General features: G+C 36.9%; 2 protein-coding genes across 4 annotated transcripts in view; one reads left to right on the forward strand and one right to left on the reverse strand.

The window, feature by feature from the left end:
* Positions 1-15,775, forward strand: part of LOC135076925 (homeobox protein abdominal-B-like) — a 108,700-nt gene that overhangs the window by 7,748 nt on the left and 85,177 nt on the right. The window contains exon 2 of one of the 2 annotated variants that reach the window (XM_063971440.1): positions 15,107-15,147. The exons of the other annotated variant lie outside the window; for it this stretch is intronic. The gene's annotated coding sequence lies outside the window, so the exon portion shown is untranslated. The remainder of the gene's footprint in view (positions 1-15,106; positions 15,148-15,775) is intronic. 2 annotated transcript variants of the gene reach the window in all.
* On the reverse strand, positions 4,888-8,282 carry LOC135076534 (uncharacterized). Of its 2 annotated transcripts, XM_063970984.1 has the most exons (6): positions 8,118-8,282; positions 7,479-7,598; positions 6,589-6,810; positions 6,146-6,302; positions 5,524-5,687; positions 4,888-5,118 (listed from the first exon to the last, which is right to left on the reverse strand). In XM_063970984.1, the coding sequence occupies exons 1-5, from the start codon at positions 8,208-8,210 to the stop codon at positions 5,566-5,568; spliced, it is 714 nt and encodes a 237-aa protein (XP_063827054.1). In that variant the 5' UTR covers positions 8,211-8,282; the 3' UTR covers positions 4,888-5,118; positions 5,524-5,565. The 2 variants fall into 2 exon arrangements, with proteins under 2 accessions (XP_063827054.1, XP_063827055.1); XM_063970985.1 differs by lacking the exon at positions 5,524-5,687.

Here is a 15,775-nt window from a genome sequence, read left to right on the forward strand (position 1 = left end):
CCCAAAAAAGCAAAGGAGCTTTGAAAGCTCCTGAGTGACGTAGTATCGTGCTTTGATAACAGATGTCGCTGAACCATCAAGCACACCCTGTGCAATTTAATTTTTAAGAATTCCGGTAGATGTCACTTTTGGCGGCCTAGAGTCTTATTAATTTAGTTGTTTTAATTGAAATTCATAAATAGTGCTACTTTTTCGTTTTTGAAAAAAAAATTTTTTATTACCTAAAATGTACATGAATGAATTTGGGGTTTGACATCGGTAGTAAATAGTTCTTACATTTTTTTATAGATGGCGCTATGTGGTCTTTGTCAAAGTGAAAATTCTTAGCGGATACCAAAAATAAAAAAAATGTAAGGAAGAAACCATAATGAAAGAGGTAGCAGATAGAGCTAATCTTGGCAGAATATAAATGGCAGTAATCTCGATCCTACCCAGTATGTTTTTAAGCCCTTGACTGAAACCTGAAATAATAATTATAAACCCAAAATAACTCAGAAACTGTGTTAAAGGAGTATCGTTATCTATGAAATCATACTGCAAAACTGAATTTTCTTTTTGTATCCTTATTATTATTATCTGAGTAGGTAGAGTGCCTAGTCCTTGTGGTCTTTAAAAATTAATTAGGTGAAAACTTGCCATTTTTATAGGATAGGTAATAACTTAAGTACATATTTACTTTATTTTCCTTTTCATTTGTATGATAATTAGATCTAACATACTCAAGGTTTGAAATACTCTAGCTGTAGGTAGGTACGAGTAGGTACCTACTTACCCTATGAGTTTCTTAGAAAGTTCGACATAAAATTTTAAGCTTACCTTTTTGAAATATGTATCTCTGTCTCTGTCATTGGTGCTAGTAGTTTGGCGTGTGAGTGAGATGGTTAGAGGCACAAGCATTTTCTAGTGTAGCAGCTCTCGCTTCTTAGCATTAGAAAAACCTTTTAACCTTTTCTTTTTAACTGTTTTATTTCCTAAAAACTTTTTGTGTTTACTTCATTTTGCATCCTGAATGTAGGGGTTATGTAGGAATTGTAAGCATTTGATTGAGTGGATTAGAAAATAATACGTTTTTTATGCCATTTATAATTCAGGCAAAATATTTTCATCGTAGGAAACAATTAATGTATCTGAGATCTTCATAGCTCAGTAGTAATTGTGTTTGTAGGAAAGTGTACTTGAGTTTATGATAATAATGAGGCTCTTAATTTTTTCAATGTTGAGCTATTAGTAGAACTTAACGTAGTACTGGTGCAAATATCTTTACTTAGAGAATCATACCAGCTATAACAATACCTACTATAGTATGTAGGTAGGTATCTCACCGCAATATTATCTGCTTACCTCCTCTATTGCTTACCGTCGAAATCCTCCTCCATGCTTACAAAGCTAGTTGGTATACCAAACAAAAGCTATAGATAGGCATTATCTCTCACAATTGTTTCGTTTAACTTTTGTTCCAAGGCACTAAAATCTAATTTGGCCTAGCAGATCGCTAAAAGGACAAAGCCAGGGGGTGGGTGCAGGGTGGTAACCCTGTATTGATCAGCGGCCATTTTGTTTTTACGCATGCGCTTTGGGAAAGCTTGTCTCTTTACCTGCTTCAAACACAGATGGCGGTAGTGACGAAAAGAGAAAAGTAATTTTTATTTCTCAAAATATGGCATTTTAAATTGATGAAAATACATTACTGTATTTAGTACCACATGACTATTTGTAGCAGCAAGAAATTAAGCTGGTTATGTAAGTTTATATCAGATATTTTTTATTGTTGACCACATCTAAATACTTAAATAATTACTACAAATAAAACAATATTTCATTCTTCATTTCATCTACTATACAGGGTGTAATAAATACTTACCTATCTGATACCTAATGCAATCACCATTAGCGGTTGACTTATCTCGAACTAACAGCATCTTGAGCCTATTTCGTAGCACGGAATTATAAGTACATAACTTCAATGAAGATGTTAATTATATCTTGTAATGCTCTAATGGTCACAAGTACTTATTTTGGTAAGATTTAATCGACTTCATAAAGGTATTTTTAATTGAAATTGAACCCAGGGCTTTCAAAGCGAAAGATAACTCTTTACAAACTAACACTTAACAAACTAAACCATTTTCAAATAGACGAGTAGTTTAGTATCTAAGTAATTTGTGAAAGCCTTAAGTAGTTTTAGGTACGCGAATTTGAAGCACCTTCACGTAGTTTCAGGGAATACCTACCTCTACATACCTACTCAGTTTTGTTATACTTACACTCTGTATAAAAGGCCACCGAGAGGGTCCCTGGAGCAATATTCATAACGCTTATAAAACAAGCCCTCTCTGTGACGCGAGAACAGTTTAGTATTGTCAGAAGGGTTCTTTTGTTGTGGCTATTAAAGCTCAAGCCATTTTGTACTAAGATTGTTTAAAGAATTAGTTATTTGTCATAGCATTAGTCTAAAGATAAACTTTGTTACCATGTGAGTTCTAAATTGGTTTAGATTTTATTTAAACGTAACTACATTGTCTCAAATAATAATTAGAATACCTAACAAGGTACTCACTAGGTAATTCAAAGTAGGTACCTATTTGGATTGTGCCATTCTTATATCATGAGTGTAGCTATTGCCTGCCTTTTAATTTTCACCTAATGTAATCTTACATAATCTGAACAATAATTAATTCACAGATACTTACGCCAATGTCCTATTTTTTTTTCTTGCACATTTTCGGAAATAGTTTTCCTCGAAAAAGTTATGATTTTGAAGAAAGCAATGATTACTGAAATGCTTTCATTAACGTCTCAATAATATTGAATTAGCAGATTGGTAAGCTATCAAATGATAGTGTACTCGTATTTGTATTGTAAATAATACGTGTGTAGATCGCTCAGCAAGTTCGGTGTCCCCTCTGTAAAAATATCCGCCCCAGACGCGTGAGATGATGCTACGAACTTTTAGGGTTCTCTATTCTATTTCCACAGGAATTCGGGTTCAACTATTTTTGTTATACTTATCTATTTACAGAACGTTTCTAAAGGATCTAAAGAATGTGATACTTAAGTATATCGTCTATAATTTAATTTTATCTTGTTAGATTGCCACTTTAATTTTATTTTATCTCCGTTAATCACCAAATAATTCTGAGGTAATAGTGGACATTAAGATCATGATGAAATTCTATTATTTCAAGGTTCAGTTAAATTATTTCCATTCAATTATTTATTCTTTAAACTTAGTTTTATTCTCGTTGCTTCGTAATACGAAGATACGTATCTACTTTATTTGATTTTAGCCAAAATTTTCAGTAAAATAGAGAGATACCTTGGTGAATTCGAAAAATGATCGCTCTTCGTGTCACGTGCTTCAGCGTACTATATTGCACCAACTTACGATGTATCTCGGGGACTTACTTTAAACCTTACTAAGTGTGCAATAAGAACCAAATAGAACGTACGTAGATGTTTGCAAGACTGTAATAAAGGCCAACGTTGCCGTGTCACGGGAGAAATGCGCTATCAGGGAGTCAAGTTACTTTCTTTATACTTACTTTTTAGATACATACTTTTTACGCCTCCGTTGGGGATCGAATAGGTTCCTTTCGCGAAGGTATTTACCTACCTATTTATATTCTGTATTCATCATGAAAGATTTTCGGGTCAAACCTCATGGCTAAAGATTTAAAAACACAGTAAAGAAAGATTGCCCATCTGTATCAATACGAGTAGATTGCTTTTAAAGTGATGTCGTAGAACATTTTTAAATTAATTAAACTGTGTAGGTAGGTACCCTATTTTACTACGCCAAACGGAATGTTATAAACAGGCATCCGTTTGCAATAAAACACACCCTGTATCAGACAATACTTGTTCAAGAATGGGTTGTACGAGTACACGAGCCTTCATTAGGGGAACTTTGCCTTATCTTAGAGCTCGGTAGTGCGGCGGCCAAGTTGTAACAAATCTATTGTAATGTTGTTAAACATCATTCCTAAATCACAAGTCGTAGAACTGATGGTTGTTGGAGGCAGAAAAGTTCTCGAGTGGCAATCACAGACCGAAAATTGTAGTGTTGCCTACACTCTCGGTTAATCCCACGTTCAGGTCGCGGGATGCACTAGGATGCGGGCAGATACTAGTCTAACTGTTGTAGAAATCCATAAGGAAGGCCTAAGCTTAGTCCAGTAGTGGATAAAATTCGGTTGAAACGGACTCGAGCATAAAAACTCCCCAGAATTCTTTAAAGTTCTTTCATGACTGCTCTTGCCGAAACAAGTAATAATGACATCGTGATCTATTATAATAGAACAAAACAAACTTGGCCCACATCAGAGCAACCAATTTACCCCTTTACATGCCTACCAGCTTGGCCCATCCTTATCATTTGATTTCAAATCCCAACCCTTTTACGAGGGCCGCGGTGGGTCGGCTCCGTGCCTTGATAATTAAAATCTTGCATCCAGTGACATTTATGCTGATGCGGACCCATAATGATGGCGGGATCTTTAACCGAATCTACGGGACACTTTAATTAACATTTCCAAGACTAAAATATGTTTTGGGTAGGTGAGGCGGGATTTGTCTGGGTTTTTGAGGTTTATTTTTGTTTTTGATTTATTTTTAGGTAGATATGGATCCCACCCAAACATTTACACGTAAAATGCTGCTAAGACGAACTCTATGGGCCTCATTGTGAAAAAAATATTAGATCTCATGAAGCTTTAAACTCTGCACTAACTCTACAACCTCGGACATAATTATTATGTGGCTTGGTCGTTCTGGAATATATCACCAATATAACCTGAATCCATAAATAAATTAATAAGGAAAGGATATCAATGAAAACAAAACCAAAAAATTAATAAAAATATAATGAAAATACTTATCTGAGGAAAATTATCACTAAACAATACACGCATAAACACACGTGCACCTATTTAAAAACAATATCAGCATAAGAAATGTACGTTTCCGTGGAAAATGCAATAAACAATTCACCAATACAGCCTTAAATACATAATTTCCATTGTCCATATTTCATTTGATCCTTCAGCTTATCTTAAATTTATCACGCGGTTGTAATCTTGCGTCTATAGGAGTTAACAACTAATAGAAAGTACGCCCATACTGAAAAGAAAAAGTAAAGGTGACAAAATGTAGGAATAGATTGTAAACAAAATCTTGTTCCTCCCCTCCAATTTACTATTTAATTTCGAATTAAATTATAATGTGTTTCAAATTCCATCATCAGAGTAGAAACCACAGTTGTGCTCAATAGTAAAGGCTTAAATTAGTAAATACAGCATAAGACCATACAATTTTTTATTATTTGAACCAATTTGACTCTACATTTATGAAGGTTGATTTCCCGTATGAGAAAGCTTTATATTTATTGGGTCTACTTTAACTGCTAGTCAATTGTTCATCGACACTGCTAATCAATCGGCTTCAGCTGATTTAACATCGTTTTAAAATCATAAATTTCAACATGGCAAATTGAAGGGGAGGAACGGGTGTCGCAGGCAGTCCTACCTAGAAATTGTTGAAGGTAAGCCTGCCCAAAGTGTGAGTATTTCACAAAAAGTTACACCGCCAACGGCATGGCCCCCGGTCTTGTTGGGCCAATGTCTCAAGTGGCGAGTATGAGTTAATATAAGCGCGAATTACTAGCAAAAAGTGGATCCAGACTGTCCACTCTGAAATTAATTTAATATTAATACTTAAACACATATAAACCTACATGAAAACCATCGTAGCTTATAATTTGCAATGCTAAAAAAGTGAAATATTAAAGCGAGAAGATAGGTATTTAAAAAATCTATAAAAATGCCATAAAATTATTGCATACGATAGTGCGGTAACTACAAAGTACCTAGGGGAGACTTAGGAGAGTTGTGACATTGTCGATTTTTTAAGACCTATTAATATCAGCGAGCTAGTAACAGCGCGTACCTATTTGTTAGCTCGAGACTTGAACTAAAAACCGCGCACTGTTACGAGCTCGTTAGTAGTTAATAAGTTCCAAAAAATCGTCAGTCACAACTCTTCTCTGATACAACTCACCTCGGTCTCCCCTAGTATACCGTCTCAAAACATACTTTAATTTTATGCAGAAAGTTATTCGCAACCTCAAAATTAATACGAAAATACTTACTCATTAAATCAAATAATGCGAATAAGAATTCAAAAACTGGAAACGCTCCCCCCAAAGTGATACAGGCTGACACGTATATCATACTGTAGATGAATGATAGGAACATTGCGATCATTGCTGTTATTAGGAATATTTTGGCTGCTTTTTGGCATGGCCCCTGAAAAAGTTACAAATTATTTAAATGTAATTCAAGATATCTATGCTACTAAAATCATTCGAGCTTTTAATAATCATCGGCCCACATTTTGGCCACTGCTGTACGTAGCTCTGTTACAGTATATGCCATTTTGAAACTGTTAAAACTAAAATTACACACATTAATCCGAATCTAAAAGCAGAAGTGCCTGAGTTTACTAATTAAAATAGGTGCAAATCTCTTTGCAAATCAATCAAAACTTGGCTACTTTAATACTTCATTTATAATAATAACACTTAAAACTTACACTAAATATTCTGAGGAGTAAGTAAATACTGCAAAACAGGAAAATAAGGTCGGACACTAGTACAATCCAGCCGATATATCGGACTGCCTTCACAAATTTAGGGCCCGACTCCGAGGAGCGAAATACGGGCCCCATTGTAGGTTTGGGCGTTGAATCCGGCGTTTTACTTAAGCTAAGGCAGGTTGGCCCGAGACCTGCGTTTGCGCCGAAGCCGAAGCTTAGCTGCAAACAAAAAAATCGTTAGTATTGTTAGTGTTTTAATAAGTTCGTTCGTTTCAGCCAAATAACGTCTATTGCTGGACAAAAGCCTCCAAGAATTTCCACAAATTCCGGTCCTAAGCTGCTTGCATCCCGGTTATTCCCGCGACCTTCACCAGATCGTCGGTTCACTCAGTGGGAGGCCTGCTCATGCCCACACTATGTCTTCCGACTCGTGGTCGCCACTCGAGAACTTTTCTGCCCCAGCGGCCATCAGCTCTACGCTCTAACTTCAAATTCTAATCCTTTATCTTTAGTTTCAACAAAACGTATTAGATAATTAAATTATTTTTGCTAAATCATGGCTGTCATTAATTTATCTGCTGCTATTATCATCTTCAGGTTATTTAGTCTCCACTGCAGGAGCACAATCTTCTAAATCTAATATCTACTTTAAGTGCATCTATTAAAGAGTATAGTGTGTGCCTTTGCTAAGAAATATGTGGCTATTATACTTCGTTCGTTCGTTCGTTTCAGCCGAAAGACATCCACTGCTGGACAAAGGCCTCCCCCAAGGATTTCCACTAAGGCCGGTCCTGCACATAGCTCGTAGAGCTAATGGCCGCTGGGGCAGGAACTTTCTTGAGTGGCGACCACGAGGCGGAAGACGTAGCGTGGGCTATTATACTTACGACATTGTTAAGGTTGACGTCCACCACATCAGGTCGTTCCGAGCTCGTGGTTATCAGACACGACACACGTATCACGTACGAGTGTCGTACGACCGCCCACGACACCGCCGGGCTTGTGACCTGAAATGATAAAGTACCTAAAGTTATTTTATACATTGGTAATGTTTTATAATCTGCTTAGTTCCTTGTAGGTTGTAGGAAATTCTTGAAAATATTGTTGAAATATTTTTTTTGCCCAATTGTACTCTAGATTATTATTAGATGCTTTATAGCATGGTAATTATTAAATTGGTAAAACAGTGACTTATTAAATAAAGAAGATGATGATATTGCAGTACAGAACAAAAATATGAATAGCTTTAGTTTTAATAAATCATGTTCGTTAAATAATGCCTAGATATGGGTTAGAGATTTAAAAGATTCATGATTCAATATCATCAGGAGATGAGTGTGATCAATACATAGGTTTTGTATCGTACCGCACAACACAGAATTTAAAGGAACTTCTGGCTCTGATTCAAATATGAAAGGACACCGACGCGCAATACCAGGTATCCACTCGCACATCCTCACACAAATAGGTATCTTCATGAGCCTATATTTAACTACTGAATGGAACATCAAAGACCATATACTAACGATTCCTAGTACAGCAATAATAGCAGCTGCAGTTTTCAAATCGGGCACACAGCCGCAACACGACTCTACGTCGGGCAGTCTGTTCCAAGGCATGATAATTTCCAAAAAAAACGTGTACCAAAGCCACAAAGTAATCGAGTAAAAAGATTTCCACGGTGAGTATTGTTTGACAGGATACATCATAGAGAAGATGGTTTGACTTTGTATTTTTTTCAATGACAATTTTGGACATAAAACGTTAAGGATTTGCTCAAAATTACCTGGAGAATAAATCTAAGCCCACTGAATTAATAGCATTTTGTGAAGATTCGCAGACCATCGATTTTTAGTTGGCCGACAGTTGTGCCCGATTTTAAAATGTATGAAGAATCGGCCAAATCGAATCGGCGTAATGTGCGCACTTCCATACATGCCCATACTGTATCAACTTCAGCCGACGAAAAATCAATGGTCTGCGCATAGGCTTAATGTGACTGAAATCATCATCTTTAAAAGTAGAAATCTACCAATGAACACTGTAGCTTCTTAAATAGTTCTAAATAGCAACTGAAGAGCACCAAGCTTTTCAAATTATTTCATGTAGATTGTGTGAACTTCAGACTACCTCAAACTCTGAAATTCACATTTACACGTACACTGAAACAACAAACCACACTGAATATTACCCCGTGTCATACTGTTTGTATAGGCGTACATAAACTAATTTTGCTAAGAATACCGTCGTAATGCGTGGCTTAGGCTGGCTTAGTGACTTTGCCCAAACCCGGGATTCAGCTTATTGCCCTCCCAGAGGGCCGGGCGCGGGCCTCTTAACAAGATTACATAGGAGATAAAACGCGGAGATAATGCCGACCCTGTAAGCCGGCCCAGGCGGCTCTAAAACAAAATTAAAATTGGACTCTCTTTTTGTAAATGAGATTTGTAATTAAAAGAAGGAAGGCTCTGGGATTGTGAATAAGGACAAGGACGTGCTCTTTAAAGGGTCTATTCTCTCTATAAAATGTAATCAAGAATTTTATTCAAAAAGAGGATAAGGAAAAGTTCCATGGCATTAGGTAATGAACCAGTTCAGAGCCTAATATTGTATAGACCTATACCATGATTGGTATTTCGATAAATACACAGTATATACAACAAAGGTAACATTTGCGAAATTTCAAGAAATATCAGATGTCTGTAAATCAAATCAGTGTCTGCTGTAGACCGTCGTAAAACCAATTTCGCTGCGTTCGCTCTGTAGATATCCCTACGTATACCATACGTAGAATAGGTACAAGGCAAACATCCATTGTGCCGTCTGGCTGTGTATTGATCCGGCACTCGCTTGTTTCAAATTCAATTCGCAGAGTGGGTATAACAATAAAACTTGGACCGTCGTGTATCTTGCGATATCACCTGAGCCCCGGCTGAATCTACGTCGTGGAGAGAATTTTAAACGACACGCTAAAACATTTCGGGCTCAGGATGGAGGTATATGGCCGTATATTTGCTAGATCAGCTTTCTGACTCCGTACGATACGCCAGAAAAAAATAAAGCTGCTTACTTTTTTTTTGTTTGGGCGTGCTTATTCGGACACAAAATGGACACATGCAAGTCATCGATTATAAATTCCAGCCATTTAAAAACCAACCGAAACATCATAATTTGTGGGATTCACGTGATATCTTATCTAATCTACGCGTCGGGCGCGCAATAAATTAACGTATTTCTACGAACTATTGCCCCGCTTGTTTCCAACATTCGGTGTCTACCAAGAAGTGTCAAAATATTTCATATCGCGGCTTTTGTGAGAGGCGGTGCCACGATATGAGCATCTCTAGTTTTTACTGCGGGTCTTATCCGCGGAGAAACACGCCCCGGGGCGCGCTCACGAATCGCAATGTAGGCCTCGTGATAAATCTTCCAGAATTCCAGTTTTATTTATTAAGTTGTATGGTGTTTTTACGACGTTTCGCCGCGGGGGCGCTCATTACAGCGCCTCTGCCGAACGTGATGAAAAAACTTTTCCCTGCGATATCTCCTTGCAACATTAATTAGGAGACTGGGAAAGTTGGGCGCCTTTATTATTTCTTTTCGCGTCGACTGATGTTTTACGATTCAACTTTTGCAGAATGGTGAGGGACGTTCTTTCAGTAGAATGGTCCTGATAAGAGTATGTCGGGCAATATAGGCAGTAAAAGGACTGAAGACATCACGTAGCAAAACAGGTCTGGGAGTTTTATGTGGGCAATTCGGGTCGTGCACAAAAGAAATGCTAACGCGGAGCGACGTGACGCTGCCCTTGTTCGCGCATATTTTTATTTTATACGTCGTAAGAATACTCTATTGTTTAGACGAATCCCAAAAATTCCGCTTCTTTGCTGCTTTTGCGTATATTTACAACATAATTAGGTTGATATAGAGCTGTTTAGTGTTAAGTTGGAGGCCAAAATAAATTTATCTAATAAATAAGATTTTTCAGTAAGAAATATTCTGAAAGTAAAGTAAATTAGTCTTGCAACAATAGTACGAGAAGTTTGCTTTCTATGAATAAATAAAAAATATATTCAAATCTCAGTAATGATACTTATTTTTAAGCTAAGCCAGGTATTAACTAAAAACTCTTAAGCAATAAAACCGTTCAATTGCCAAGCGATTCAACACGGTTACGTAAGCACAATAAAATGCGCCAAGATCGTGTTTAAGCCTTCAATAAACTACGGGACCGAATGACCTGCCACGACCACCGAAACCGGTAACGGGGTATTGGCAACACAGGATGTCTCAAGAGTATAGCGAACTGTGTGGCGAACGTAATTTGCGATACAGTACCGAACATAAACAACGTAATTTTTTTAACCTAACCTAACTTAAATGGTTAATTCTTGCAGGCTCGAAAGAACTGCGTTGTCCCACAGGTAGGTAGGTACATACGAGTAATTATTAGAAGTGATAATCCTTTGGTCACATTTTTAAACGACTTCAAAAAAGGAGGAGGTTCTCAATTCGATTGTATGTTTTTTCTTTACTTCTACACCTTTAAGAAAGTATGCCTGAGAATGCTTACTTACATAACGTATTTCTCACTCCCGTACTTAAGACTGAAAAAACTGAAAAGCTTTAACTGGAACATTACAAAAGCTTCATTTCTGAGTTTAATTTGGACGTTTCAAAACTGCTCAAAATATACTTTATACTATTTCACACTGCATTGGAACTAAAGCACCGTTATATGGTCAAAAATGTCGGTCACAGGATAGATTAGATACTTGGGACAACTTTTCTCCATCATCCGAATATTGTACCCACATAGTTATGGGAGATAATGGTGGTTTTGAGCGGTTTCCCCGCGGGGTTCCGTCCAATAAGCGGGCAGGGCGTAACTAGTGGTTAATTTATGTTACTATAACTCAGACAGACGGGCTCTATAGGTAATTTAGATGTTGGAAGCAACATTGTCGTAATGAGAACGGTTCCAGTGCAATGTTTATTGGCTCGCTGAGCTTCGAAGTGGGTGGCGGGATGGGTCGGCCTAAATTGGTAATTTGCAGACCTTTTCGGCAAGAGGTTCGTTGATAGCTTATGGGATATTGACTGGGATTAGCAAGGGTGTTAATGTAAATTTTCAAAAGGAATTGTTTATTTCATGTTACTGTAAATATCATAGAGTTGTCTTGTAAATACGTACATCGTAGTCATTTGCCACGTATATATATATGATTTTTCTAACTAATCTAAAATATCCAAGTAATTTTAACTTTAAAAGATGACAGGGTTTCGGAAGTGATTCTCATAATACGGAATATAAAATATGTTTTCAAGAAGAAACAAGTTTAAACTTTGCACTTTTCTTGGTAATAGGTACAAAAGTTTTTCTTGGATATTTGTAATTTTTGCAGTAACACTTATTCTGTTGTAAAAACTGAGTAGGTAGTAGGTGTTAATGTCCGACAGAAAACTGGCACCAAACATAAAACCCGAAGGATTTCTTGAAATAATACCTACAAACATTAAGATACCCAAATAAGGCAGGTTTTAAACATACACCTCCGTATTAACGGTTAAGTAAAACATCTAAAGGGCGGTGCAGATTCAGATTTTTAATACCTCACAGAGCGTTGTTGTGGGTGTAAAATAAACTTTATTTCGTTGAAATTTTAGTAGAGATTTGGTTGTAGGAAGGTGTGTTTTATGCCTATTATTAAAAGAAGGCGCGATGCTCTGGCTTAACGAAAAAGCTCATAATGTACACAAGATATGGCTTCATGTGGCAGTTTGTTATGAAGTTTATAGTGGAGGCAGCGCGGTTCTAGTTACTTCGAAAAAAAAGGAGTCATTCAGAGTGTTATGTGTAATAATTTAAAAGAGTGAATCGGTCGGTAGAGAGCGGTATGGAGATTATAATTTGAAATTATGAAAACAGATCTGGGTAATTGGATAGTGATTCGTTTATGTTGACGCACCGTTATGATAAACGTTGGGACACGACGTCGGAATGTTATTAGAGATTTTTATTGAAGCGCAGGAGGGTCGTAAAGCAGATCGTGCGGGCGAGATCGACTCTTTTACTATGACACTTTTAATTTGTGATCTGGCGACAGGGTTAATACACTGGATATTTATTTGAATTCCTCTTTACTACGAATAACTACTAAAAATTCTAAAACTAAGAATACTTGCATTATACACAATCATACACATCAAGGAAAGAAAGTCACGGAGTGACTATTTTCGGGATAGACTAAAGTGTTCTACCTACTGACTGACGCCCGTATTCACAAACATTATTATGAGGTCTTACAGTGCGCGTGGACGCACAGGGTCACACACGAAAAAATTGTCTTGTGAATATTATACTGGTGTGATTCTAATCGACAGCTGCTGACAACGTTAACTATAGTTGCGTATACGAATCCTGGTGCGGCAAACGCTAGTAAGATGAATACAGAAATATTATTTTGAACTCAAAGTTATCTAGAACGTCTGGAGCCACCATTATCTTTTCAAACCCACTTAGTAAGCATCTTCATACACTTCATATATTCACTGGCAATTAGGGTATGTAGTTTCGATAGTGCCCTCCGCGGGTCGCGGCAGGTGCGCTCGTAAAGACCCAACTTTATGGTAATATAAGATCCTTGTCGGTCGCATGCTCTCCGCTATCTGAAATCGGGTGCCGGTTTTATGTATACCCAGCATATTATGTTGAACACTCTGCTATCTTATGCAGAGGTAATAAGAGGGAATTTGCAAGAGATATGTATAAGTTGACGTGCAGTCGGCTGTACCTAACGAGGGTATAGGTACATAATGAACAGATAGGTATAGAGGCTGCATTAAGGAGCAGGTTTGCAGTATAAGCTCTATCGTGAGTTTTATTTAGAAGTAGGCAGCAGGTTCTTACTTTCATAAATTAAACAGAGTCCGCCAGGACCTTATTGCATGCCATTATTAAAGAATACCTACACAAAATATAGTTTGTTTATGTTAGCAAAATAAGATTTAAAAAAGTCGTAGATGCACTTTTTCTTCTTTGTATCGTCAATTTTATTCGATGTAACTGATAATAACCGTTAACAAACCACTAAATTACTATTTTCGAGTTCAGGAATAGTTTAGCTGCAACCTTTTAATGTACTCTTGAAGCACTTAAAGCTTTATAGGAGTTTGTGTTTTCCACAAATTACGAACCGCAGAGCTTGGCTACTCTGTTGCAATGTTCGGTAATCTGTATCGATCTAAGAAGCTTTACAATTTGCTAACATAGTCGGCAAATTGTAAAGGAAATATAGTGGCAGTACATTGGTTATATTACGCTATATTAGACGAATGTATAAGACTGAATGATGTGTAGAATAATCGAACTACTTCTGAAAGATATTAAAAACATCGGGACGTCTCGCGTTGGTTAATTTTGATCAGTAACGAAAAATATTATTATTAGGTAGGTACTCGTATAATTTATTGTTCATTTGTTTTAAGTCACAATAACCGTGCAATAACGCTGGCTCTATATAATAATAATATTATGTAGGTACCTACGTTAAAAACTTGTGTCATATTTTAAAATGTGTTTTTATTTCACATTATCTTGGTGAACATGAATACCAACTATTCAGTGATTACAAATTTTCAGGGCAGCATCAACTTTCCATGTAAGTCGTAAATACTCGTTAAAAGTATTTGGAAAGTCCGCAAGTAATGAGCGGCAGATGCCGATTCGATAATTATTACGAGGGACTTAAAATCGATTCTTGATTATCTCCAGCTCCATCGCGGGTCGCTCGTATAAAGTTTTTAAGTATTCATATACCAATATTACCATAGACACGTACTTCAACTTCGATAACACCTTCAGAGGAATTTAAATTGAACCCAGAAAATGTCTTAGCCTATTGGCCGATTGCTATTTAAGATTGGCAAACTTTATCCATCAATTTGCTAAAGAGTAAGCAACGAAACAAAATGAATATAAAGAAAACTTTATCCAGGGCTATCAAATTTTGATAGCGATCGAATAGGCTCGACTAGCAGTCGAAATACTCGAAATGGCCGGCTTTACTTCCGAATTCTCGATTCAAACGCCGAATCGATAGTCGATACTAATAAAAGAACGTCGATTCGCGAATACATAAAACGGATTCAAGTCTTGCGCTCTCCGTATAACAGCTAGAGAAGGGTTCTCCCTTTTATTGCAAGGAATTTGCATATAAAGTAACCATTGAAGAAAAGTGATCTCCTTTTGGCTCCATGTTTTTTTCGTATTCATTGTTGCGAGCCGCGGGCTCACGGTTTTATGGATACAGCCGCTTTCTTAGCGTTTAAATAAATAATAGTATCAACAGTTTTTTTCCTTCGTTGATTTATTTGGGAAAGCTGTTTTTTATGCTTTTATGTGACGACGTTTAATTATATTTTGGGTCGTAAATGTTTAGATTAGTATCTTACCTCTCTATCCAAACAATAGACATTTATAACTAAATCTAATTTATGCCCTTTTTCATTTCAGATTCATGGCGCATTCCGGATAATTATGGATTAAAAAAATTGGTACGTAACATAATCTCACTCGTGGCTCACTAAGTATAGAATATCATAAACTGTTAAGTTATATACAACAATGTCAGAACGCAGTCACATAAAAACTTAAATTATGATGCAAAATAAAGAAAAAGTTAAGTACATAATGAAGTGAACGCGGGGCGTTTCCAGCGATTCCTAATAAAAATGATATTTAATTGAAGTCGATAAGGCTTCGTGTCGAGAGGCCCAATAAACTGTCTTTATTATTATTGTGTTAGGTCGCCTCTCCGCACGATAAACATTACGTATCTCTACGGTTGGCTAGTAAATGTTTGTTGGGATTTGGTTACAGCCAGCCGAGCCCACGCTCATTTTATCTAATCTGGCTATTCCCTTTCCATGGAAAATCTTTTACTATTTACCGCTCAAGCACGTAGGCTATGCATTAAAATGGCCTATGAATAATTTATAAATTCTGTAAGGGCCTTGTGTCTGTGTCGGTGTCAACCGGTCTATAAATTGCTTTTAAGAGCTTTAATGGCCTTTAGATAGCGGCTAGAATATATTTGATAATATTTGCCTGAGACAAAGTAAGCTGGACTTTGTTGCCGCCGAGTTTCGTCGGGAGTGAAGATAAAAGACGCTACAAGCACAA

The sequence above is a fragment of the Ostrinia nubilalis genome, chromosome 12 (assembly GCF_963855985.1).
Source record: "Ostrinia nubilalis chromosome 12, ilOstNubi1.1, whole genome shotgun sequence".
In the NCBI taxonomy this organism is placed as follows: Eukaryota; Metazoa; Arthropoda; class Insecta; order Lepidoptera; family Crambidae; genus Ostrinia; species Ostrinia nubilalis.

Coding starts and splice junctions, on each gene's coding strand:
- LOC135076534 (XM_063970984.1), bottom strand. CDS start 8,210: ATGCCTTGGAACAGACTGCCCGACGTAGAGTCGTGTTGCGGCTGTGTG. Junction 6,811..7,478: donor ACGTCAACCTTAACAATGTC/GTAAGTATAATA, acceptor TTTTGTTTGCAG/CTAAGCTTCGGCTTCGGCGC. Junction 6,303..6,588: donor TACTCCTCAGAATATTTAGT/GTAAGTTTTAAG, acceptor TAACTTTTTCAG/GGGCCATGCCAAAAAGCAGC.